The sequence below is a fragment of the Eschscholzia californica genome, unplaced genomic scaffold (assembly GCF_041429995.1).
Source record: "Eschscholzia californica isolate CP2 unplaced genomic scaffold, dmEscCali1.0.p SCAF_4, whole genome shotgun sequence".
Taxonomy (NCBI): domain Eukaryota; kingdom Viridiplantae; phylum Streptophyta; class Magnoliopsida; order Ranunculales; family Papaveraceae; genus Eschscholzia; species Eschscholzia californica.
The window spans coordinates 36,072,844-36,099,710 of record NW_028238461.1 but is presented as its reverse complement, the minus strand read 5'-3'; the positions used below and the strand labels follow the sequence as shown (position 1 = coordinate 36,099,710).

General features: G+C 36.0%; 4 protein-coding genes across 4 annotated transcripts; 2 read left to right on the top strand and 2 right to left on the bottom strand.

Moving 5' to 3' along the window:
- Positions 1 to 1,694: 1,694 nt before the first annotated feature.
- LOC147544367 (uncharacterized) lies at positions 1,695 to 4,025 on the top strand. The gene is made up of 3 exons (XM_086635129.1): positions 1,695 to 2,327; positions 2,452 to 2,624; positions 3,726 to 4,025. Exons 1-3 carry the CDS (start codon positions 1,821 to 1,823, stop codon positions 3,826 to 3,828), a joined length of 783 nt encoding a protein of 260 aa, XP_086491255.1. The 5' UTR covers positions 1,695 to 1,820; the 3' UTR covers positions 3,829 to 4,025.
- A 1,963-nt stretch (positions 4,026 to 5,988) lies between these two features.
- On the bottom strand, positions 5,989 to 9,757 carry LOC147544366 (putative membrane protein At4g09580). Its single transcript, XM_086635130.1, has 4 exons — positions 9,247 to 9,757; positions 7,729 to 7,999; positions 7,453 to 7,623; positions 5,989 to 6,642 (listed from the first exon to the last, which is right to left on the bottom strand). The coding sequence occupies exons 1-4, from the start codon at positions 9,438 to 9,440 to the stop codon at positions 6,517 to 6,519; spliced, it is 762 nt and encodes a 253-aa protein (XP_086491256.1). The 5' UTR covers positions 9,441 to 9,757; the 3' UTR covers positions 5,989 to 6,516.
- A 9,749-nt stretch (positions 9,758 to 19,506) lies between these two features.
- Positions 19,507 to 20,418, top strand: LOC147544365 (uncharacterized). Its single transcript, XM_086635685.1, has one exon. It carries the CDS (start codon positions 19,507 to 19,509, stop codon positions 20,416 to 20,418), a length of 912 nt encoding a protein of 303 aa, XP_086491811.1.
- A 3,463-nt stretch (positions 20,419 to 23,881) lies between these two features.
- Positions 23,882 to 25,917, bottom strand: LOC147544364 (transcription factor MYB53-like). Its single transcript, XM_086634145.1, has 4 exons — positions 25,786 to 25,917; positions 25,396 to 25,666; positions 24,220 to 25,044; positions 23,882 to 24,118 (listed from the first exon to the last, which is right to left on the bottom strand). The coding sequence occupies exons 2-4, from the start codon at positions 25,659 to 25,661 to the stop codon at positions 24,061 to 24,063; spliced, it is 1,149 nt and encodes a 382-aa protein (XP_086490271.1). The 5' UTR covers positions 25,662 to 25,666; positions 25,786 to 25,917; the 3' UTR covers positions 23,882 to 24,060.
- Between the last annotated feature and the right edge of the window lie 950 nt (positions 25,918 to 26,867).

Here is a 26,867-nt window from a genome sequence, read left to right as displayed (position 1 = left end):
AGTTATAAAAGATATAAATAATGTAATAAGTTTGTCGGACTTTAGATCTCTTTCGTACTGTTAGATTTTAGGCCCCTTTTATTGTTAATGTCTCGAAAAAAAAAAAAAAAAAACTTCAAAAGGGAGATATTTTTTTTTTGTTGTTGAAAAAAGAAGGGAGAGACTTTGGGACCAAATACCCAACGGCGCAAGTGAAAAGTAACCGTACCTTTAAAATTTATTTTAATCACAAAATACCTAAGGGATCCCACAATTTTCAGAAATAGTCCCTCAAAATTTATTTTAATCACAGAAAGAGGCTTCCCAATCAAAATGAGAAGAGGTATTTACCCTACTCAGATTCCTCATCGAGCATCATCTCCCTTAGTCCCTTTCATGAGAATCTCAACAATGTTTAATAGTACTAGACAGCTCATCAGAAAATCAAAACCCAAACTTAAAAATCAAGAACAAATATCATAAAAAAAAAGCTCTCTAGATTGAACTTGTGAGCTGGATATTCTGATGAGAATCATAATCATGGGTTTAACCCTGAGAACTTAACCTAAATTAATTGTTTTAAGTGGGTTCTTCATCTTCTTCTTCATCAACAACAAAACCTCAGTTTTATCTTGATTCCCAGTTACTGTATGATCAAGATGAACAAAAAAAAAAAACAAACATTTTGCTGCTTCTTTAACTTATGCTAACTTGCACCATCCTTACCAATAATCAAGTATGGGTTCAGCACCTCTTCATAGTTCTTTTAAAAGATCATTAGGTATTCAAAATCATTCCCTCACTCAAAGCTTTATTTGAATCTTAAGCTCTAAGTTGGTAATTTGATGTTTTCATTTTTCATTCTTTACTGTCGATTTGTAGAGAGAAAGAGAGACAAAGAACCTGGATTTTACTAGTTTGGATGAAGAAAAATGAAAACCTAAGTCAAGAAGAAAAGATGAGTTGTTGTATGGAAAGGGATTGATGGTGTGTTTGGTTGCAGGATTCCTAACTAGGATTCCTATCAAAAGTGGAATTTGGTAGGAATCATGAATCCTTGGTCTGTTTGGCTACCAAGAATCCTAGGACTCTTGAATCCTAAGGATTCCTAATTCCAAATTTTGTATTGGACCAAAATCCCACCCTACCCCCTAGGATTTGCTAGGATTTTGGATTAATGAACCTAAATTTCAAACTAAAAATCAACAAAAAAATATTTCCTTCTACAAAATCATTATTTTTTTTCAAAATCATTGTTTTTTTCAAAAATCATATTTTTTATAAAGACGTTTAAAAATACTCAAATAATAATAAATCATAGGATTCTTAGTTGCCAAACAAGCCAAAAAATATTATTTGGATTCATGAATCCATGGAATCATGAATCCCAAGGACTCATGAATCCGCGGATTCATGATTCCGACATCCAAACACACCATGAAATTTCTTTACTTGTTTTAATTGGGAAGCCCCTTTTTGTGATTAAAATAAATTTTGAGGTACCATATATCAAAACTCTGAAATCCCTTACAAGTATAACGTTGCCCTCTCTCCCACGTGATGCTATGTCTGCGTGGTCCGCCACGTAGGTGCGCCGGGAATGGGCCGGGAAAACCACCGGGCATAGCATCATTGTTGATGACATTGGAAATAGGTTGCTTTGCTGGACGTCACAGTACTTGGATATAAAACGTGTCATTTCCTCATACATCATCACGTTAAAGTTGACACCTTTTCTCATGAGTCTACGTGCTTATAAAAGACAACCAACTTCTTTTCACAATTCCACACAGAGCTAGCCAGAGAGAATAGAAACCCTAGCCAGAGAGAGTAAGTAAGATATGAAAGCTGTACTAATCAGAACTGGATCTTCTCCGATTCACTCATCTTCTTCATTGATTACCAATAGTTCACATAAAGTTCCAATGTCATATCATAATTCTGTTACTGGAATTTTATTTCCAGGCAAGAATAATATGAATTCTCAAAGATATAATTCTTTGTATTTGGAAATCAAAGAGACAAAGATTAGTAAAAAGAATATCTTGAGAAATATGATTAGACGAGCTTACTCTGATTTGACTGAAATTGGATCTACATCTTTTCCGGCGAGAACACCACCGGAGGAAGTTGAAGATGAAGATCTAAATGGGTCTGCTATTTTGAAGAATACCCTTTTGCCGGAAATTAAAGTTTATTCTGGTGGAGAAATCGGAAAGAAAATCGGTGACGAAATTAATGGCTTTAGCGGTGATAAAAACAAGATCGGTACTAATTATCTTGAAATGTTGAAGACAGATCCTGGAAATTCACTTCTATTGAGGAACTACGGGAAGTTTCTACACGAGGTATACTTTCTTTCTCTCTCTAGAAAAAGCAACAGGCCCACAGGGGCATTTTTTCTTTCTCTCTCTAAATTGATTTGAAAGAGCTCTGTTCATGAATTTTGTTTTTGTTTTTGGATTAATAAAGGTGGAGGGAGATGTGGTGAAAGCAGAGGAATATTATTCTAGGGCAATTTTGGCTAATCCAAGTGATGGAGAAGTATTATCTCTATATGGTAAATTGATATGGGAGAATGAAAGAGATGAAATTAGGGCGCAGTCTTACTTTGATCAAGCTGTTCAAGTTGCACCTAATGACTGGTAATTTGCTATTTAACTTTGGATTAGAGCATATCCAGTGCATGACTCAATCTTGGTAACTCCAAGCGGCACACTTGACTTTTGAGTTTTGCCTGGACGCTCTTAAGGCATCTCCAATGCAAGACTCAACAAAAACTCTAAAAATCCTATGTATCAAAGTGTGAAAAATTAATCTCTAAATGGTCTCTTCGCCTTTAGAGACAGGGCCGTGCCTGAGAATTCAGGGGGCCGTGTCTGAGAATTCAGGGGGCCGTGCGAAAATTGAATTTGACATTTTCGAAGAATTAAAAATTAAAAATAAAAATTGAGCAAGGTATAAAATGTATTGTTTTTTTGGATACGGTATAGTTTAGAATCTAAAGATGAGTTTTCTAATTTTGTATCATGATTTTTCACATATGTATTTATTGTCGAATTCTTTTTACAATTTTTTAATTTTTATTTCTGAAAAACATTTCAAAAGACGAAATTTTTTATCTAAAATAACAAAATGGTTAAGAAAAAGTGTAGCGGAGTAGATATAAAAATTCATTTAGCGATGGTAATATCAACATCACCCAAAAAGAGAGAAAAAAAAATACATGCTTTGTGGATCAAACCCATGTCACGCAGATGGAATCCCATAAACATTACCATCTGAGCTAGGGGACATTTCATGTTTATTTACGTTACCTTTTGTATTATATAAAAACATTAATATTAGACTATTACTTAAAATGGGCCCTTAATTGTAGGGGGGTGTCAGGGCAGGCCCTGCCCGCACGGGCCCAAATACGGTCCTGTTTAGAGACACCCTATTGCAAAACCTTCTCCAATGCAACATTCAAGAGAAACTCTAAAAACATATATTTTAGTTAAAAACTAATTGATTTGTTTATGTGACACTTAAAGATCCTCAAGTGTCATCTTAAGGATCTCTAAAATAAATTTTGACACATCATTTTAGAGACTCATGTTGAGTTTTGCATTGGAGATGGAATTTAGAGACGAACTCTAAAATAATCTTATGTGGCACTCTAAGATTTAGAGTTTGATTATTGCATTGGAGACGCTCTTAATCTAAACTTGTTTGTAAATATTAATTTTCTGAAATTTGTGCAGCTTTGTAATGGGAGCATACGCCCACTTTCTTTGGGACGCAGAAGAAGAAGAAAACGAAGATGAAGTTGGAAAAACAACAAGCACACAATCTGTTCCGGTTTAAGCTTTTTGAGATCTACTCTCTCGATCTCTATCTTTCTAGAAGTATCACTTTCATTCCTAACTCCTAAGATGATTACCTGTTAGCGACTGCTAGAAGACTGGTATAAATTAGTGTACATTTTAACTTCTACTGACAAATAAGTATCTACCGGAAATGTCACCCTCTCTTCATTAAAACAATAATCATCATTGTTCACATACGAGAGACATTATTAAAAAAAAGTTATTTTTTAGTTGGCCCCCTACTTTGTGACCAGCTTCCTTTATGACCTCATGTTTTTCGTAAATTTGGTTATGATCTTATTTTTTTTAATATAAATGTCATAACTACCTGTCCTATAAATATTTTTTCAAAATAAAATAGAAAATATAAAGTAGGAGGCCATCTCACCTCTCTCTCCACCTCTCCTCTCTCTCCATCTCCTCTCGCTCCATCTCCTCTCTCTCTCTCCGACAAGGTCGCCGACCAGAAAATTTTCTGGGCGGTGGCGATCTTGAAAGAAAAAAAAATTCTCCTCGCTCTCTTAACTCTGGTGAAGGGGTTTTCCTTCGCCGGAGGTATTGGTCTGTTTAAGAACATACCAGATTTGTTCTTGAACAGATCATATATATTCTTGAACAGATCATATCAATTCTTAAACATGCCAGATCGGTCTGTTCAAGAACAGACCTACCACCGGCGAAGTGAAACCCCTTCGTCGGAGTGTTTAGAGAGAGAGAGACGAGAGTTTTTTTTAAATGGTTGAAAGTCGCCGACTGGAAATTCTTTCGGCCGACGACTTTCGTGAGAGGGGAGTTGGAGAGAGAGAGAGGGAGTGAGAAGTGAGTTGGAGAGAGAGAGGTGAGGTGGAAATCTATATTTTCTATTTAATTTCATTTTGCAAAGATATTTATAGGAAGGGTAGTTATGAAATTTAAATTAAAAAATGGAGTCATATTTGAATTTACGAAAAACAGGGGGTCATAAAGAAAGCTGGTCACAAAATAGGGGGCCAGATAGGAAATATCTAAAAAAAAAAGACAGTACACAAAATCATCAAAACTTAGAAAAATATCAAAGAGCAAAACCAGCAAAATACTTAGATCATCAAAAATCAAATTATTGTTACTTTCATATCTTTCTAGAGAGACAAAACAGATGGTCAATTTCAAAACCTGAATTAAAACCCAAGTCTTTTCTAGATTTTCACATCTACATATCATTCTAGAGAGAGAGAATCGTCTTAACCATCTTCATATTGAGTTTTTGTTTTGTCATGGCAGTGGTGGTTTCCGAAGAAGAGACGATTCTCTCTCTATATCAACAATGTGTCAAGGTTTTTTTTTTAGAAATCTGACTACGTTGCAAGGCATGACTACGTTATAAGGCATTAATACATTATGAAGATGTGATGAGCACGATAACCGCCTAATTTAAACCATAACGAAAAAGACCTAAAACACGACAAAATGAAAGAGACCTGAAGTCCGATAAATTTATTATGTTATTTATAATATATATTGCGTAAATTACATGGGATAAATCTTGATAGCAAACTTCTTTCATTGGGGCTCAACCCACGACCTGATGGACTTAAGAGGGGGTGTCTAACCGCTACACCAAAGGGTGGTGGACAACAATACCAAAGGGTGGTGAACAACAATGTGCCAATGTTGGAACGAGGGAGAGAGAGGAATAATGGGTATTTCTGCCATTACGAAAAAACACTTATTCCCACACAAGTAGGTGGACAAAGTTTGTAGTTTTTCCACCCTTAAGTTTAATTAATTTGTCCTAAAATGTCATTGGACGATATCATTTCGGCCCAGGCAGTCAAAGTTACTCTTGCATCACTGATGATATTACCAAGGTTGGTGTTTTTTTCTTTAATCTCAATGTCTGAATCTGACAATCATCACAAATGGACCTAAACTTAACCCAAATCTCGGACCAGTCAGACATCACAAATCACCCAAATAGTTAGAGATCACAAGTCTAACAAAAATAAACATTCTAAAATCTTACTTGGGCCGATTCAAATATGGATATAGATTTCATGTGACTTGTAAAAAGACAAACACTATCTTAGAAGTGGCTTCTTGAGTCTGAATCTAAACAAACTAATAAACAGGATCTGTTTGTCAAAAAAAATAAATAAACAGGATCTGCAAGACAAGAATCTGTAATCATCATTTGCATTCAGAGATTTTAAGAGAAGGTTTACATAGACAAATGCAAAATTAGGTATGGCTACATCCAAACCATCTTGGTTTCAATTCTTCAAACATTCTGAAATAATTAGACAAGAGAAAACCAACTACGTTACCACAGAACAAGAAAAATGGAGAACAAATTGTTTGTAGTTTGGACAGAAGAATATCAGATTCAAACGGAAGGACTAAAAGCAACTAAAATGTACATTGATCCAATAAATGTAGGAGTGGATTTTCATTCAGATAAAAGATCTTAAACTACTGAAATGTTCTTTCACCCAATTGACACTAGTTCAAATATAAAGCCACCCCTGAATAAACCTGGAATGAGGGAACTTACTGTCTCCACAACTTCGTAGTGACTTCTAAATGGTACTTATTTTGATGCTTCGTTTTAATCTGTACAATATGGGTGTAGTACCAAAAATCAAGTACGGACCTGCAAAACCAAAAGGTCTTGTCTTCTTCACCTATCGAAGCATGAGAGCTCTTTAATCTAAGATTTGGCCTTGCTCATCAATGTTGGAGTAATCGAGACAACTCCAATGAGGAATAAGGTAGCTATTGATTGGAAATCATAGAGATCACCTAGTGATTGCAACTCTCCTAGAGCTATACCAGCCTGCACAGAACAAAAGATGGAGTAATCAGTCTAATTTAGTATCCTCTGCAACCAAAATATTATGTTCTGAAGCAAAATATCACGGACTGAGGAACTTTCATGTCATATATCATATGGTATCAGAGCCAAGGAAATGCTCCCTCCCAAATGGCGGTCCATGGTGCTAGCGAGGACTTCAAGGAGGTTCATGTGCATTACACTTGGTCTCACATTGCTAAGGAAGAGCTTTCAGATAAGGGTTATAAAGTAGCACATTGCTTCAAAATACCACTAGGACCTGGGTTATAGGCATGTACATTGTCTTACATAATGCCTATGCCATTTGGAAGGTATGGTGCCTACGCTGATTAGATGGAGAAGCTTTGGGTGGTGTAGGGCGCCAACAGAAATTTGTACCATGTTTGAACTGGGCCATTGGGCCTGGGTGATGTCCAAAATTAAAGGCAATATGGCGGGTATTCGGGTGGGTGTTTTATCACGATTTGAGAACAATGACTTCAGGTGTGAACTACATGTAGCCCAAGTGCAAAAGAATTCTTTGATCAACCAGTTGCCGAAATCTACCAATCAGTTTATTAGCTGTTCAATTTAAACTGTACTGGTAAAAAATGAGCAGGAATAGACTCCATTGGCCGAACTTGAGCTCTATGCTGTTACACTGAACAAGTGGAGGACTAATCATTATGGATCAAGATTCAAGAGTGATGGTCTATGCAGGTAAGAAGAGAATGGCTAGTAAGTTCTACAGACCTTGATTTCTCTGTAAATCATTTAAGAACAAAGATAAATGTTACAGGAAGTTAATTATACCCTGACTGTGACATAAGCAGCTGGAATAAGCCCGAGGAGGGTAGCTATGAAGAAGATATGATATGGCACATCAACTATCGGTGAAGCAAAATTGATGAAGGTGTTTGGTAATGTTGGAGTTACTCTTAAAAATAGCATGTAGTTGAGTAGTCCCTTTCTTCTCTTAGATACCTATAGAGTAAATAAAAGATGTATCAATAAATTATTAGCTCAGGGAAGTAATGATAGAGTACGAGTCAATTGTGATAAATGGGAATAACTGGAGCTTATGTTTACCTGCTCTTGAAAGAAACTAAGTTTGTCTGGCCAGAGAGAAACTGCAAGTGGTCTTCCTACAACTTTCGATAGGAAAAAGCATGAAGAAGCACCAGCTGTGGCAGAGAAGACCACCAGAGCAACACCTTTAAGTACACCAAAAAGTGCTCCTGCTAGCAATGACATGAAAACAGTTCCTGGGATCATGAAAGTCTGCATAAATATGTAAACAACACAGTACCCAACCAGAACTTGTATTGTGTAGTCTCCTGTGTAACTCTCTAGGTGATCCCTGCAAATAAACCGCAGAAGTTAGCGTTAGTTGGGTCCTGATTGTCTCGTCAATCCAACAACCAGAGAGAGATGTTGTCAAATGGCACAAGTTGCGAAATAGCTTAGATTATAATATAAAAGGTGATTCTCATTTTTCAACTTTGGTTGTGCTGCTTTCCACCACTTAGATGCATTATAAAATTAAATATTTGATGTATGAGTCAATTGTCAACCTTCCATCACGATGGACGAAGGAGCACAAACCCAGTGTTTTTGCTGAAAGGTGACATCTGACCTCAATGGTTAGAATGTCTTCCCACAATTCATTACATGCATTGGGGTCAGAAAAGACAACTCTAGATACTCAATGGTATCTGATATATCAGTAGATTCGGGGCCTAAATAGTGGTAGCACCAAACCTTTCTTGTCTCTATAGCCTCCAATGAGAAGGTAAATCATCCATATGATCATTCCATGAAGAATGAAAAAGGAAGTTATAAGTTCGATAATACCAATGATAACAAGCCCTGGTAACAAAGTTCACAAAAGAAAGCCTAATTAGAACTCAATTTTTGAACAGTAATGGGGAGGGACACCATAACCAAGAGAAGACATACAGAACCGGACATTGTTTACGCAATACACAATTTATCTAGTTTCATTGTAATTCGAGCGCTCGACCAGTTCCAACTTCCAAGGACTGGATATGTATTAGTGTTTATGGAAGACAATACCACATATTGAGCTACTTACGTACGCGTCATATAACATTAACGATTTCAAACAAGAAACAAACAATTATGGAAAGAAAAACTTGGGTTGCTAATAGTTCACTTTAAGGCCGAACTAGACTTGCAGCCCTTCAGAACATTAACAATCGGATCCATATCTTATTTTCTACCATTCTACTCCCAACCTATCATAAGACAAGGTTTCAAATCAGCTAGACCAGCAGCTATTCTCCAGTTGTTTTCAAACCCAATTCATACCATTACAGCTCTTGTTACTATTCTGGCCTAAGTCGAACCAATCTAATTCAAGCAGCTTAGCTGTAAATTTCTAGCCTTTAATTGAAACCCTAAATCTAAATGCATCATATATACAAATGCAGATTCAAAGTACATTATTAGAAACAATGGGTAAGGGCGTAAGCCAACTATTTCCATGAATATTAAAAGAATTTCCATAAAAACACAATCAGGATTAGGGCATCAAAGATGAATCTAGAACTAGGAAAAAGTAAACAAATTTAGAATGAATATTACCTGAGAATTTGAAGATCTTGAAGAGTCTTAGGAAGCTTAAGGAAGCTATAATCAGAAGCTGGCATGGTTAAATAAACACCAAAAAGCCCCAACCCAAATCCTAAAATAACAGCTAAAGCAACAGAAACCTCTCTAACATTCAACGGAAACTTCGATCCAGTACTTCCTGTACGGATTTCTTTGCTTTTCTCCATTTTCCTGATCTAAAAAAGAACTTCACCAATTACCAGGAGAGGAAAAGAACTCTAATTAGGAATTAGGGTAAGTTAGGATTTTAACTTTTTCTTGGAGAAGCTTTAACTTTTTTTCTCTCTAAACTTGTACTTGTCGATGGGTGAAAGTAAGGAAGATTCAGTGGGAGGAGTAGAGGAGAATGCCCTAAACCATCGTCTCCCTGGAGGGTCTTCTCTCTCTCTCTCTCTCTCTCTCTCTCTGAAAATCTGAAGACTGTTTGGAGAGAACAAGGAGAGAGAGAGAGGGGAAATATGAATCCGGAAAATGGAAGTGGGAAAATAGTTGACACGTCATCCACGTGCGTATTTAAATAGCGGAAAATAATCATTGATGTTCGTAGACGACACGGCATGTGCTCCTTCCTGGTTTCACTCGTATTCCTTGGGAAGTTTGTAAGGGCCTATAACGGTTAAAAGCGTTTGCAAAGAATGGAGGCACACACTTATAAGGGGCGCTTTTAAAACTTTTCATATCCCATCCCTCCACAAAACAAGCGTTTGCAAAGAATGGAGGCACACACTTATAAGGGGCGCTTTTAAACTTTTCATATCCCATCCCTCCACAAAACCTCTCTTTACGTATTATTTTTCTCGTAAATAAATCAATCCACTGAAGTGAAGTTATAAAGACACCCTCTATAAGTGTTAAAATTTGAACGAGATGTTGCGAGGGAAATAGGCGCCTTTAACACTTGTGGAAACGCCTGTAGTATAGAACTTTCCCCTTGAGGATTGATACTTTTTTTTTTTTTGAACTGTGATACCATATATCAAAAACCAACATCCAATACAAGAAACGTAAAGGATAAAGGATCCAATAACAACAAATATAAAAAGGTACTACTGAGGTACCAATTCCTCATATGCAAGCAAATGAGGGGCCGTATTGCAATTTCTTTTGCAATAGAAGACTTCAGCTTGAATTTCTCTCTTTAAAACACGTAGATAGGAGATGTCATTCACTAGTCTCCACGGGATCAAAGCTTCACCATCGGATAGAAGGGTCACCATAACCCTCGAATCTCCCTCTATTTGGGTGTTATATAAATTCATTTCTTTTGCCATCTCCAACCCTAATCTGAAAGCCCTCATTTCACTATATAGAGCTGAGATTGAAGAGAACCTAATCGTTCTAGTAGCCAACATCTCTCCATCACTATTTCTTATCACAGCAGCCGCAGCTCCTCCTTCAGTTCTATACGCTCCGTCAACATTAATCTTGATAAATCCCTGCGGTGGTGGTTGCCATTGTTGTACCTGCAACAACAAATCATTTGGAAAAACAGAGATAATATTATGGTTTATTTGAAGCTCCTGTTTCGTCAGCCACCAAGTTCGTTGAAGATCTATTTGTTTGTTATTAAAATGGACTTCGTTTCTTTGCTTCCACCATTGCCAAAGCAGATAAGTATACAAAAACCAAATCTCGTTCGCTTCATCTCCTTTATTGAGAATATTTTTAATGTTTTCCACTGGATCTGTGTCTAATAGCATCAAATCTTGATTATTAGTTAAAGAAATTAATGATGTTAAGCAAGAACACGTACCAAAAAGATGCGAATGAGTTTCTGTTTCCCGATTATTGCACATTTTGCACTCTTGATTAATATATGAAATTCTTCTACCTATTGTAGAAAGAGTTGCTAGCCCCTCATGCACTAACTTCCATATAAATAATTGAATTTTGGGATCCATATGTTTTTTGTTCCATAATTTTGTCCATGGAAAGTTGGAAAGATTTTCAGGAAGAGACAAGTTCCCTTTTATCATGAAAATTCATTTCACCCGTCATTTGGTAAAGATTTTGGATAAAAAAAGAACACAATTTTTCACAATAAAAAAGGTCCACAACCATTAACAACAAAATGAATCACTATTCTTAAATCACGAATATCCAATCAGAGTTGGCCCAAGTATTTTGGAGGCCTCAAGCGGAGTTAAAATTGAGTCCCTAGAGAAGGCATGTTAGAAAAAATATTATAGTGTTCATCGGAGGATTTGAACCATTTACCTTCTGCGTGCGAACTCTTAACCATTAAGCTACAACTTAAATAATATTTAAAATTCCGTCAAAGAAATTGGGTGAAAATATAATTATCATTTCGAAGTGACATACAAAATCCAAATCAAAAGGCGTCTGCTTTGGACTGGGACCGTCCCTAAATGCATGAAGAGAAAAATGAGTGCCAACGAAATTTATGACTGGCCTAAACATGAAAACCACAATAGATGGTCAAAAAATAAAAAATAATAATATATTAAAGAAGTTCAATAACAATTATTAAACGAAGTTAATTATAAATTAATGAAATAGATCAGCACGTGACCCGATGTGGAATCTACCAATTGGTCAATGGAAGGTAGTGGAAAGCTATCCTTCAGGCAAACCTTGTTGACATCGGTGTAGTCGACGCACATCCTCCAAGTGTCTTTCTTCTTGGGGACAACCACGACATTGGCTAGTCAATCAACGTCACGAGCTTCTCGTATTACTCCCAAAGCCTATAGCTTGTCTTTTTTCCTTGTGTGAGGGGTCGAAATCACTGGTCAAGAAGTCAAGAGGACCAGACCATTGACTGGAAGTCAAACCTTCACCTATTAATATTTTTGGCACCAACGACGTCTTTGGGCTTATACCAGTGACAAGAGACAAAACACACGTGACCGTAAGATCCCTGGGGCACCGGTATGGTGCTGGCCTAAGGGGGCTCCGATGGTCAAGTCAGTAAGCTTGCAAGAGAAGTAATAGATACGTGAGTGATATCCCTGGAATGTTACCGTTGGTTGGATAATGGTCGGAGTTTAGGCACGGCTAGTAGAGTGGCTGAAGCTCGATCGCAATGGGTAGACTGACTTGATTGGAGAAAGATTAGACAACCTAAGAGGTCTGTCATTGAATAAGGCAACCCTGGTGAGGTTTTCTTTGGTCGAAGGTACGTACTGTAAATAAGGCAGTCCTGGTGAGGTTTGTCAAGTTACCTTGGGGTATGTATCGTAAATAAAGTGAGAATCTCTAAGGGTCTGACCTTGTAAATAATCACGTGGGTGATGTGGGAAGGGTTTGAAGTTTAGGAGAGATAAAGTAAGATGACATTTGTGGATAAAGTTGCCGAACCTTTGATCATGTGGTTGTCATATGAGAGAAAATAACCTGCTTCCTCAAGGTCCTGTACTTGATAAGGTTTCGTATTTGATAACATCTTATACTTGGTAAGATCCTGTACCTGATAAGGTTCTGTACCTTGATCAATCTACTTGATAAGGTGTAGTACCTTCTAGGTACAATACTTGGCAATGTCATGTACCTGGTGAAAGGTAATAAGGTCTTGTACCTTCTACGAACAGTGTTTGATAAGGTCGTATCTTGATGTAAGACCGTAATACCACTTGGATGAGAGAGATGAAGCCAGACTGTATGATAGAGAAAGTGGTTCAAGTGTTTAGATAGTAGACGATGATGTTAAGCTAGTAGTCAATGTGGTTGTCGATCACCAGATGCTCAGGTGTTTTAGTCGGAAGCTGGATCACTGACAGTGATGTCAGTCGCATGTTAGATGTATTCGTCTAGAACCAGATGATCCGTATCATTTTTGGCTCAGTCAATTTATAGTGTCTTGGGTCGATTTCTATCTGGTGTTAAGCCGTCTTCTTTAATGGTGGTAACGCATGTGCTATCACCATAAATATGGATATCGTAACCCCTTAACGGGTGTATCTAGGATATTGCCATGTTGAATGATTGTAATGTCTCCCCAACGGATACATGGTGGGAGGTCAGCTGAGGAGGTGAGGACTGATCTCTTCATCCAGGGCTGGATGTGCTTGCGCGTTTTATCGTTGTTTCGAGGTACCCGAAGATAAATGGGTCGGACCCATTAGTTATTAATTTGTGGGCTTCGTCACTGTGTGAGCCCATTAATCGTGGATTTCTGAGGGCTCTCCTGGTGACGTATTTTGGCCTATACACCTTGCTATTTCGGCTTATTTCTTATGCGCAAAATTTCTTTTCTTCTGCTTGACCGATTTGTGATCTTCTCTGAAGTTTAACTTATGGGTGATGACTGATTGGTCTATTCCAGGTTCCTCGTTCATTCCGAAAGCGAAGATACGTCGTTGTCCCTTTAAGAACTCGCTCAACTCTGCCTTTTCTTCTTTGGTTGGCGTGTTGCTGATGTAAGTGACCTCAGAGGGAGAATCTTCAACTAGACTAGGAGGGTTATGTTGGCGGTTCTGTCGGCTTCTTTGGCATGAGTGAATTCTAGTTTTGTCATGATTCTGTCCCTTTCCCCAGCTACTATATTGTTTTTTTGGACCCAAGTCTACTTCCTTCTTTATTTGGTCTGGTGGTTTCGCGTCGCCTTCTCCCAATAATAAGTTATCTGATAGGGTTTCCTTACTGATTTTGAGGCCAGTCTTGCTGACCAGATCTGGGTGTAATTTTCTGGTTTTCTCCGACGACATTGCAACTAACCGCAAAGTAAATTCGAAAGTAAAGTAGGATATGACTCCCGAGCAATTGGGTTGAGATTCAAGTTACCAAAAGATGATGGTTTTGCAGGAGTCAGCCATCCTTCTAGTGTCAATTTGCTTATGTCAAAATTTGTCTTCATGAAATAAGTCAAAATGATGAGACTGTAACATTGAATCTCGCTTTTCTCTTCTCGATCTAGAGGAGAAACGCGCAAGGAACTCGAAAACCTCTTCGACGCTCAAGAGAGTCAAATTTTCCATGCGGTTAAAATATTGAATATTGAGTAAACCTTATAGACTTACTCATTCGATTGAGAGAGTTAGGTCGGTCGTTGTGATTGTGTCTTCTACGAGGCAATTTGATTACCTTTTATAGGTTGCCTTGACCAGCTGCAGAGAGACGGTTGGGGCCCATCGTATTGTATTAAAACTGCTATTTTGCAGTCGGGAGATATTGGGATTCCTCTTTGGGATTATCATGTATCTTTGGTATTTAGAACTGACCTTGTTCTGGGATACTTAATAAATCGTGTTTCTGAGTTTGTAGATTCTTTAGGAGAAGTTTTTTCTTTGTGAGACTCTTGAAGGCCAACTTTGGTAAATATTTCAAATTCTCACCGACTGAGATTTTTGACAGGATTTGTTATAAACAACTCAACCATTTATTTTCCAAGTTCCCTTAGCCAAAGGCATCTATAAAGCTGCATCAACCGACCACAATAGAGGGCCTCCTTCTCTTCAAATCCAATGACCCTAATTGCTCTAGAACCCATGGTTATTATAAGATGTAATTTGGTTTAGGATTTTATAATTGTAACTCTAAATACTTATAATACACGTTAATACCTTTATTCAAATTATAAATTTGTGCCGCTCTGACTTGGAATTTCACAAAACCGTTTGCAAACTATTGCGAAACTTTTTTAAATAGTTTGCAAACTACTACAAACTATATGCAAACTCTTGTAAACTATCTAGAAACCAATGCAAGTTGTTTCGAAACAACTGCAACCTGTTTCGAAATCACTTCAAGTTATTTGCAAATCATTGTGTTGACCAAAAACTGTAATAGGGTCGTCAACGGCAAAAGCGACCATTTTAGGCATCAAACCCAACTCCTCGTAGTTTTTCCATATGAGTCCAACCCATAAGTCTCTTGATGTTATCTTTGAGTCAATCCACGAGCTCATTTGAAGATCCGAACATGTATAAATAGGTTCCACATATTTTTAGGTTGACGACCCTAATAAAGTTTTTTGGTCAACATACGTATTTGTCGTTGACAACCCAACTCCGCATAGGCTTCCCATTTGAGCCCAACCCATAAATCTCTTGATGTCCTCTTTGAGTCAGATTCCACGAGCTCATTTCAAGACATGAACATTTATAAAGTGGTTCCACGTATTCAACTCTCCGCGTGTTCGAATATGTACACGTCAAAGTCTCGACGCATCCGGATCTCCATGCATCACGTGGAATAAATCATTAGAGAGAATTATTCTCCATGCGTCAAATATCTCGACGATGATGAGTATCGCGGACTTAGTCAATTCACATTCAAAGGAAATATCTTAATCATTGATAAACAACATAGCGTCGTACCATCTAACCGATTGTCAAGATCGTGCTCGTATACTTGGAGCGGTTACAAAATAAAATACAAATCCTATTGTACGCGCCACCTTATCCCAAGAATCACGTCGCGTATTTACTTTGTAATGGCCAATCATTACACGCCGCCTCTCAACAGACTACTCCTTATGACTATATAAAGGGAGTAGCTCTATTTGTCAAAGCCATCAAATGCAGAGCAAACACACACTTAATTCTTTTCCTCTATGCCCTCACGTTGTTCTTGAGCTTACAAGTTCTCTAATTCTCGATACTCCTTATCCTTCTTATTTTACACGTTGTCTTATTCACTTTGTTTCAATCGTCCACGCTGTTTAGATCCACGTTGTCTTATTCACTTTGTTTCGATCGACGCTTCAATTAACAACGACAGTTTATGCCTCTGGCCTTCATCTTTTCTGTAAATCCGAGCTCGGGTCATTTTATGAGCCATGCCATTCTCCGACTACGCTATAATGGTGACATTTCTAAGCCATTCCTTCCACTTATTACGTTTTCTCTACAAAACTAATTTGACCGTGAGAGACTCTATAGCTGGCAGTGGCACCACCCCGGTGTCCAAAAACTTCACGGGTTGTTTGTCTTGTTATCTTCTTTTGCAGATTTCTTCTAGATGTTGTTAGTTCTCACCGATCAAGACCTCGACGTTTGAAATTCCAGAAGGCCTTTGGATTTCCGACCGTCAACCTTCCTACTGTCGCAAACGGTTTTAAACTGTCGAGAAAAACCAGTACTACAAACCTAACATTTAGATTTGTCTTCTCATTCAAGCATTCTATCAAACACTTATCTTCACCAAAATGCCAAAGGATATATTTGATTTGGACTTTTCATCCTCTCTAGCATTTTTCTCTCTCTATAATGGACTTCTCTAACAACAAAGTTCTCATAAAGCTTCTACAATTCATGAATTCTGACATAAAAAGTCACCGGAGAACGTAGATTACTCCTTGCAGAGTTCATGTCTATCAACCCGAACATCCATTAGATAAACTTTCTCCTTCAACATCGTCTTTCTAATTATCAATTTATACGACAATCTTGCACACCAGATCCAACTCCACGAATCGAACCAAATTGGAAAAGGAAAACAATTCATATACGATTTCTCCTTCATTTTTCTAGGAGTTAAATAAAGAGTTTTCTTTCCAGAAATCATCTTTTTCATTTCACTTTCGAGTAACCTATCAGAGACGAAAAGGGAGAGAGGGACAGAGAGAAAGAGAGGATGAGCGACTCACTATTGATAAATTTTGGTAGGGTTTATTTATTTATTTACTTTTTATTTTGAGGGTATTTAGTAATTACTAAAAAGGCAGAGGTAGCCGAAGAGTAAAAAGAATTGATGGATCATTTTTAACCAAAGACAGTTTGGATCTACGAGTCTCGATAAAATCTCCCAAAACAAAAGAAATTGAAGAACAAATGAAGAGATTTTTGGAGGGGTATTCAAGAGTTTAAATAGGTATGACAAAAGAGAATTTCAAAAGAGAGTAAATGATAAATAAATAAGTGTCCGTAAGGACAAACCACTGTTTCTTCGGTTTATCCAAAAGATATTAGAACCCGACGTATGTTATTACTTATGTTGTAGTCTAACTCAGAGCCGCGGTTAAATGGGTGCCACCGGTGCGGTGGCATAGGGACCACCTTTACCCAGGGGCCATTTCTATTATCCAAGGGTCAAAACAAATATCCAAGAAGTAGTTATAGTATTAAACTAACCAAATATACCACTCTCGTAAAGAAAAAAAAGTTGTTCTTGCAATAGTGGGACCCGTGAGCAGAGGAAGGGAAGTGGGACTTTAATGATTCTCTCTCCAAACGGTACTATTACTTTATTAAAAAAAAAACGGTACTATGGGTCAGACTTTGACTAGGGAAATACAAGCCTATTAACCAGGCTTTTTTAATTTTTTTGAGTTTCTCTCTTTAACTCTCTCTAATCAGAATTAACATTTATAAATTGACAATATCTACTAATTTCTATTTCAATCTCAGACTAATTATTCTTTTCACTTTCTTTTTAAATTATTATTTTCTCTCCCTTCTATGACATTACCCAATCACAATCTATATCAAATCTAAATTTACAAAGTTCACTATATAGAGAGAAATTAGAGGAAGACAACATCATCTACGAGATTTCCAACCTTCCAGTAATGTTTTCTACTCATTTTGTTCCCCAATTTTATAAAAAAAATCTTTTAAGTTTATATTATTTATTATTCACTTACTTAAAATTATCTCAACTTTTTTTTACACAATAAACAACATATATATATTATGTTTTGTTGACAAATGAGTCATAATTTAGTATATTTTATATATATACAATTAAGTCAAGATGGCACTAAAGAAACAAAAATCAAGGTATTTCAAACGTCAAGCAAAAACAAAAGATCAACAAATGATACAATCACAAAGAGGAACTCTTAATAGATTTGGTTTTAAAGAACAACCAAATTTAGTTGAAGAGTAGTTACTCAGTTACTGAACAAATTAATGAAGAACTAAGTGAAGATTGTGCACAAAATGAAAATGATAGAAATGGTGATGAACACTTAAATGATGAAATTTTAGTTGATGGTGTTCTTGATGAATCTCATGAAAAAGAAAATGATCCAATATTCGAAAATATATATGACCCAAGACTTTGGGATACTTTAGATGCAAAACAAAGAGACCTGGTAATTGAAAAAGGTCCCGTAAGAGATGTATCAATAACAGATGGTAGAGAAAGACATTTTTCTTCAGATGTCTACAGTAGACACTTATCAAATGGAGAAAAACATGATCGAAATTGACTTGTGTACTCAAAAGATGCAGGTAAAGTTTTTTGCTTTTGTTGTAAATTGTTCAAGAAAGGACCTTTGAGAAATAATTAACAAATGAAGGATACCGAGATTGGAGACATCTTAGTGTGAGGCTTGACGAACATGAGATTAGCATTAAACGCATTGCTTATATGGCTCTTTGAATTGAGACACAAATTTGATTAAAAACAAGCTAAACAATAGACAAAGCCGTGCAAGATGCAATTAGAAAAGAGAAAGAACATTGGAGATTATTATTGCGTAGGTCAATTTCAATATTAAAATATCTTGCCAAGTATACTCTAGCATTTCGTGGAAGAACACAAGAAATTGGTGAAAAAAACGACAGAAACTTTATGGGTCTTGTTGAGATGCTTGCAGAACATGGCCCAATTATGGAGGAACATCTTCGTCGGATTAAGACTGATGAAATTCGATCTCATTATCTCAGTAATGTAATTCAAAATGAGTTAATGCAAATGTTATCGTCTGAAGTCGGAAACACTTAAAAAGGTAAGTGCAGCTAAATACTTTTCAATCATTCTCTATTGTACTCTTGATAGTAATAACCACGAGCAGATGATTTTGGTCATAAGATGTGTAGATATGAGTGCTACTCCAGTAAAGGTACAAGAATATTTCTTAGAATTTTTTAATGTGAATGATACATCTGGAGTCGGATTATTTGAAGAGTTACAAACTGCCTTAAAGGCTTTTGATCTTGAGAATTGAGATAGATGATGTGAGAGGGCAAGGATATGATAATGGATCAAATATGAAAGGGTGCAAGCAAGGGGTCCAAAAAAGACTCATAGATATTAATTCTAGAGCGTTTTATGCTCCATGTAGTTGTCATAGTCTGAACTTAACTCTTTCTGATATAACAAATTGTTATAGTAAAGCTAAGGATTTCTTTGGAGTTATTTAACGAATTTATACATTGTTTGCAAATTCTACAAAGCGTTGGCTAATTTTAAAGGATAATCTAGGAGTTACTCTAAAATCATTGTCAACGTCACGTTGGGAAAGTCGTGTTGAAAGTGTCAAAACAATTATAACACAACGTCAACAAATCAAGGAAGCTTTATTCGAATTAGGAAGAAGTGACAATGAAGCTAAAACTAAAAGTGAAGCAAATTCTATTGCAATACAGGAGCTTAGCAATTTTGAGTTTTTATTGGACACCACTATTTGGTACAATATATTGGTCAGTAAATAAGGTCAGGAAAAGTTTGCAATCAGAAGATATGCATATTGATGTCACCATTGAACTGATAAGAGGCTTAATTGCTATTTTTAAGCAATACAGAGAAACTGGGTTTGAAGAGGCCATGGTTGATGCTAAGAAACTTGCAACTGAAATGGAAGTTGATGTTGTATTTCCCGAGAAGCGTGACATTCGTCGAAAAAGACAATTTGACGAGATTGGTAATGGATCCTCAGAACTAGTTTCACAATCAGGTGAGGAATATTTCAGAGTTCATTATTTTATTTTCTTAGTAGATAAAACTATTGGTTCATTAGAGAGAAGATCCAACCAATACCAAGAATATGAGAAGGTCTTCGGGTTTTTGTTGGGACCAGAAAAATTGAGTGGATATAGTGATGGTGAAATAAAAGGATTTTGCGATAATCTTACAAATAATTTGAGAAATGGGGAACATTCTGAAGTTGAAGGAGATGAATTATTTATAGAGCTAAGATTCTTACAAAATATTTTGTCTGGTGAAGTTAAGAAAGCTAGTTGCATATTGAATTTCTTGAAGAATATGAATTGTTTACCAGCTACTAGTATTGCTTATAGGATTTTATTGACTATATCAGTCAAAGTTGCATCGACAGAAAGGACTTTCTCAAAGTTAAAAATTTTGAAATCATACTTGAGATCGACTATGTCACATGATAGACTAAACGGATTAGCTCTTCTCACTATCGAAAATGAATTTTTAGATCAGATTGATTACGAGGATTTAAGTGATGATTTTGCTTCAAAATATGCAAGGAGAAAAAATTTCAAGTGAAAATCATTTCAGATTGTCACATAAAATACAAAAGTTGTAGTTTTTTTGTTTATTTTCTATTAGTTTTTATTTTTTAGTTCAATATATGTTAGGTTTGGACGGATTATCAATTTAACATCATTTTTATCTATTATTTAATCACATTTTCTTACTTTTATTTATCGTATAAGGGGCCTCTTTGAAATTTGGCACTGGACCCTCAAAATCTCAGCTACACCCCTGGTCTAACTAGACAAGACAACGACCCTAGGGGCAAGCTCCAATACTGGCTTAGGTTTTTTTTTTGTTTGTTGGAGTTAGTTAAGCTATTTTAATTTATACCTTAATTCTATATAAATGCTTGCAATCAAATTTAGTTTCTTGTCTTGATTCTATAGTTGATTTTGTGAACATATACAATTTTATTATTATCTCTTTTTTCAATTTATTGTTTATTTATCTTCCAAAATTTGGTTAACATTGACGAATGAGTAACAAGGTAATGCTTGAAGTATCAACATCGTTTCGATATTTACTAACTCTCTACATATATTGTTTTTCATAATCAGAAAAAGTAGGTATGTTAGTTGTTTTTTATAGGTAAATAAGAAACCTACTAAGTATCATTTGAGTCCCTTCTTGGACAAGGTTACCTTGTAAGAACAGAATAGCTAGGACTTATATATATTTCATTGTCAAAACTTTTTTCAAGTTCTAGTTCCTAATCACACTAATCTTTTTATTTACTAATTTCAACTTAATCAACTACTTTTTCAATAGAAGTAAACATATAAAAATTTACTCATTTATTTACTGTTTCTATTAATAATAATTAAACATTGTAATTACAAACACTACTTGCTATCTATACACATTTCGAAGATACACGGTTTAGCCTTATTCTATATTCATGTTTTTACGGTTTTTCCTATCCAAATTTGTCCGTCAAAGTAAGAGTAAATTAGAAAATATTACAGAATTTGGCTGAAAATGGGTGTGGTTAAAGGTTTGCTGATCACAAAGGTTTAAGATAACATTTAGCTCAAGTAGGATAAGTTCATAATCTTACTAAATTTACCCACACTACATGTTAACTTTTAGTGATAGACATTTACTTGGAGTTCTATCAAACCGTCACTAAAATTAATTTCCGCAATAGTTCTACTCCTAGTCGCGAAGCTTTTATGGTAATATCTACCTGTATATAGGATAATGCAGATGAAGAAAAATTCTATTCATCCCTCCATTTTGGTCCCTCCCCCAGCCCTCCCTTGATGTGGCGACATATCACTTGAGTGTGGAGCAATTGGAGAGAGAATGATGAGAAAATATACTCCAGTGATATGTCGCCACATCAACAGAGGGCTACAGGAGGGACCAAAATGGAAGGATGAATAGAATTTTTGAATACAGATGGCCACTTTGTCAACCCGTCATATTAAGCCATTGCCGACGGGTTGTGAAACGTCAGCTATGTGAAAAAACACCTTTTCAGAATTGTTTTGGGAAGTTCTGTAGGAAGACTAAGATAACAGATGTTTGCAGGAATCCATCTTTCAACCATTCGTGAACATGTAGGTACTAGCCCTTACTAAGGGTGGCGTAAGGAACAGATGAAGAACATCGCTTACAAGATAGAACTGACACTAATTGGTAATTTTATGTAGTAAAACTGTTTGAATTTTTTCAAGAGCTATTACATTCAATACAGTGTGGATACATTATCAATAAATACATGAACTGAGTACGTCTGATAACTACCATCAGCAAAGACATCTTAGACCCAAAAGTCATATAAAGACCTTTAAAGTCAACTTCGAGACATGAAAATCCGTTCTTATTTGTACTTTATTATACCTGTTAACGCAAATTAAAAAATAATTGATTCCACTTCCACTACGAATCGACCTCATGACGTACAAATTTTTAAAATAGTTGCACAACCAATTAGCCGTGCAGTTGTTTGCAGTGTTGGCTAGGTTGGTAATTAAATATGGCTTTTGTAGTGAACAGTCAATGGCTTGTAAGCAAAGGAAGTAGTCTCCCTCTCACCTAATGAGTAACAAATAATCTTGACTTTTGTTTCATTTTAATTCATATATAATAGGTACATGTATATTTATATTTATATGATTTTAACAACCTAATAGGTATTAAATATTAAAATACTTAAATAAGATTACTTTTTTGTTTTTTATTAATTTTATTCATCTTAATTCTTCTACGTTATAAGACCTCAGAGGCTCAGACTCTTTTTTTGATGAAGGAGAGGCTCAGACTCTAGTGCCTCTATAGGCTTACAGAGTATCCACGTAAAGGATGTTTGACATTACATTGTTTGTTTTACCCTAAAAGGTCAAATCCTCCACATAATAACAATCAACATTTTCATGAATAAAACCTTCTAATTGAAGAATTCTTTGGTCATTTTCAGTGATTTTTCTATTTCTTGTCTTGACTCTCTTTACAACTAACTTGTTTTATATTCATATACAGTTGATTTTGTTTCATCTAATCTCTCTTCCTTGCTGCTTTTCTTAGTCTTCATGTTCTTGAACATAATGATTTGTAGTGTATATTGTTATGACGAAGAACAAACAACTAAAAAAACCAGTATACAAGAATTAAACTATCACATAGAACTTACGTAGTTTGGTATATTAGACTTATTCCACGGCGAACAATGACATGATGATTTTTACTATAAATGAAGGACAAGCTACTAACATATCTCTAGAGTTTTAGTTTATAAAGTTCACCAGGAACACTAATCTCACTGTTTCTCTTTCTAATTCCGAAAGATAAAGGGATACCCATTATAAAACAGAAGTCCGCCTTGCATGCAATGAAGATTAGCCCTACTTAGGCAGCCGCGAAGATCAGACTTGGAGATAAACCCTCGATATATTAGCAAACATATGCTAAACAAGGCAGGCAAAAAGTTTCCAGCCTTTGGAAGTAGTTTCGTGGGTCACTAACGTGGTTAGATATCGGTCTATATTCTAGACACTCTCAACATATATTTTAAATAGAACGAAAATATCTTAGGTTAGGTACCACAAGTTTTAAATGCTCTATTTACTTCAAAATAACTCGAGGCGCCATCGGATTATATATGTAAAACCGAAATTCCTTATAATTACTGATATTATATTTTGCATTTGTTGCTTCATTCATATCAAATTCAACTCACACAAAGTGTTGTTAAAGAAAAAGTTCTGCGAGTTTCTGTGAAGGCTTTGATTAGTATTAAGCTTAAGCGCGCACCTAATATAGTCCTGGTTCTAAACGCTAACTTCGGTGACGAAAGGAGTACCACAATAAATCCTTAAAAGCTCCAATATAAAATCAGATTTAGAGATGATCAATCCTGCTGCACTTTCTACAGTTCATCTTTGGCACTTACTTTGGACAAACTAAGAGAGAGAGTTCTAATGAAGTCCTGATTTTTAGACAAAGTGTAATGAATTTTATAAAAAAGAAATGAATATAAAAAACTATATCATTAAATAAGGAAAAATTTTACATGAACTTGTGACTTTTTCTACAAAATGTGCTAATTTAAATTAATAATATTTTCAACATAATTATATAATAAATCTAAAATTAAATAAACAACAATCATTATCAATGATCAAACTGCTACTCTCTTCTTTTAAATATTTAATCCAAAAGCTGATCATGAGTTGTTACTCTTGGCCAAGATGGAGAAGTTGTATGTCTGCCAAACAAAACAAATTATTAACAAACAAAGAGATCAAAATTAAGTAATTAAGAGGAATTGGACATGAGAAAAAAATAAACGAAAGATCGAATACTTACTCCACTAAATCTGTCCAGTAATAGTCACTGTTTTCGACATCGACAAGATTGAGGCCTCCCCAAGTCTCAAATGTAGTTGACGTTGACGAATGAGTAGTAGAAACATCACTTTCTTTGATCTTTCTGCTCTTTGTTTCTTGATTTATAGTTGAACAATCTGGGGAAGAGGCAGAAACCAAAGGAGGAACAAGATCGGTACAACTTAACTGATTAATCATGTCATTATCATTAACATAATTGTAGTTAACCAGTTTTGAACTTGATCCTTCTTCAAAGTGATAACAAGAATCTCCAAGAATTTCAAGAGATTGATAATTAGAGTTTGTATAATGTTGGGTTCTTTCTATATTAGAAAAATCAAAACCACAAGATTGAGTTGGATTAGGGATAAGTTCTTGACCTGATGATGATGCGCTACCATTACCAAGTAGTTCTCCAAATTTATTTGGTTCAAGGTGTTCGCTTAAGATATACTTATCTCGGTTCGAAACTGATCTTAAGTGATTAATTAATAAATCATTATTAGGTTGTCCACCATTGTAATTCATAACCTGCAGAAGATTATTCAACAACTGAACTTTTGTTACTTGTGCTTGAGCATCTGCTTGTAACCTAAGAGCATTGTCCCAGGGATTCATCAAGTTGTAAATGTTGGCAGCCGCGAGTAAATTTGGTAGGTTTGCAAGGAGATTAAGATCTGTTCTTGGTCTGTGAGTTATTGGATCAATACCCATTTGTAGCAGTTTTTTCTTCAGATGAGTGTTCCAGTAGTTTTTTATCTCGTTATCCGTTCTTCCTGGAAGATGAGTTGCAATCTGAGACCACCTACAAAATGAACAAAGCAATAAAATTTTATTTATTACTCGTTATGAAATTAAATTTAACCATGCTTTTATAGCTCAGTTGGTTTCCCTTGGGGTTGTTAGGATTCAAGGCGGTTCCAGACCTTTAGCTTGCTTACCGGAAGGCGATTCCCACCGGCTTCAACCCAAACCCCGAGTTTGTACCAAACCTAGTTCTTTCTTTCTATCTCCCACGCCCAAACTTTTACAACTTTAAGATATTTAATCATGTGTTATATTTGTGGTTCTATCTAGCTCACCTAATTGGTGATCAGGGTTGTGAAGTTATATTTCATTATTTTGATAAAAACTAAAAAGGTAAAAATTTACATACTTATTCCCAAGAACTGAATGAAGGTTGATTATAAGTTGTTCTTCTTCCTCGGAAAATTTTCCTCTTTTAATATCAGGTCTAAGATAGTTAGTCCATCTTAATCTGCAACTTTTTCCACACCTATTTAATCCAGCAAGTTTAGGTAATGCTCTCCAACTTCCATGACCATTGTTATGAATATAGTCTACAAGCTTTTGATCTTCATCAGTTGTCCATGGACCTTTTTTCAGCCCATTTTCATCACAACAAGGAGATCTTCCCATCATTAATCCTGCAAAAATAGAAAAGAAATCTCCATTAATATTATTAGACCAATCAATTCTGAACATTTTATGGATTCTTTTGATGAATCTTGAGGTTTCAGTTCAACTAGAAAGATAATAGACAAACCTAGAGAGATTGTTGAGAGATAAATTATGGTTTAGAGTGAGAAAATCAATAGAGTTAACCCTGGTTTTATAGTATGTGTTGATGTTTGAAAATGACAAAGACTTTGTGTATGGGAGACGCATTCTAACTCATTAGATAAGTCATTTACATGCATGTTTTTTCAAAGCTTTGTTTTTTCCTCTCTTCTATAATATCCCTTTACTTTTCCAATAAAAGGTCAATTTGGGCCAGTTTTGCCCGCGACTTCAGACTAGGGGTGGGATTTTAGCCTGCAACTCGGATCAACCCATAAACACCCGCGTCTGTGAGGATCTGTGGACGGGAGATATCGGTAACGGGCAAAACCCGTCAACCAGAGCATAGGTAAGTGGACAATCGCGGTCGGACACACGCCCGTCTGTGAGTCCAAACCCCTTCCCGTCCACTTCCTTATTATACCCTACCGATTGCGCTCGACCAGGTACTCTTCCGATTGTCTGAATATTTTAGGTTCGTTAGATGGGATAAGTTTAATATCATCAGTTAGATATAGAGGGTTAGGGTTAGGAATTGTTGTGACAAAATCAAGTAAACTAATAAAAGCAATAAGCAAGTAAACAATCGCGTAGAACAGAAAGTGATTTACATGGTTCGGTTTGTGAGACCTACTCCGTGACAAACAATAGCGCGATAATTTTCACTATGATAAGCAAACAAGTTACACAAGAGATTGAGCGAGAACTTATATTAAGATTCCCTATGGTTTTAGGTTATATAGCCACTAAAATCCTAATCCCACCAACACACTGCCTCTTTCTATTTCTCAAAATATACATGAAAAACCGCTAACACCAGTAACCGCATAAACATAAGCCCAGCTTCACATACCATTGCCCTGTCAGGTTGCGGGTTCAGCAGTCCGGCTGCCTTAAGTTGGGTTGACCCGTTCGACTTCTAGTCTATTCTTGACTTCTTGACGTTAGTCAACGTCTGAACAATTTATGCATCATCACGAGTCCCGCCACTCCTTAGCCGAAAGGAGAAAAACTAAGGAGTAGAAGTGACTCTTGAGTTTGGACATTAAATATTTCAAATAACCCTGA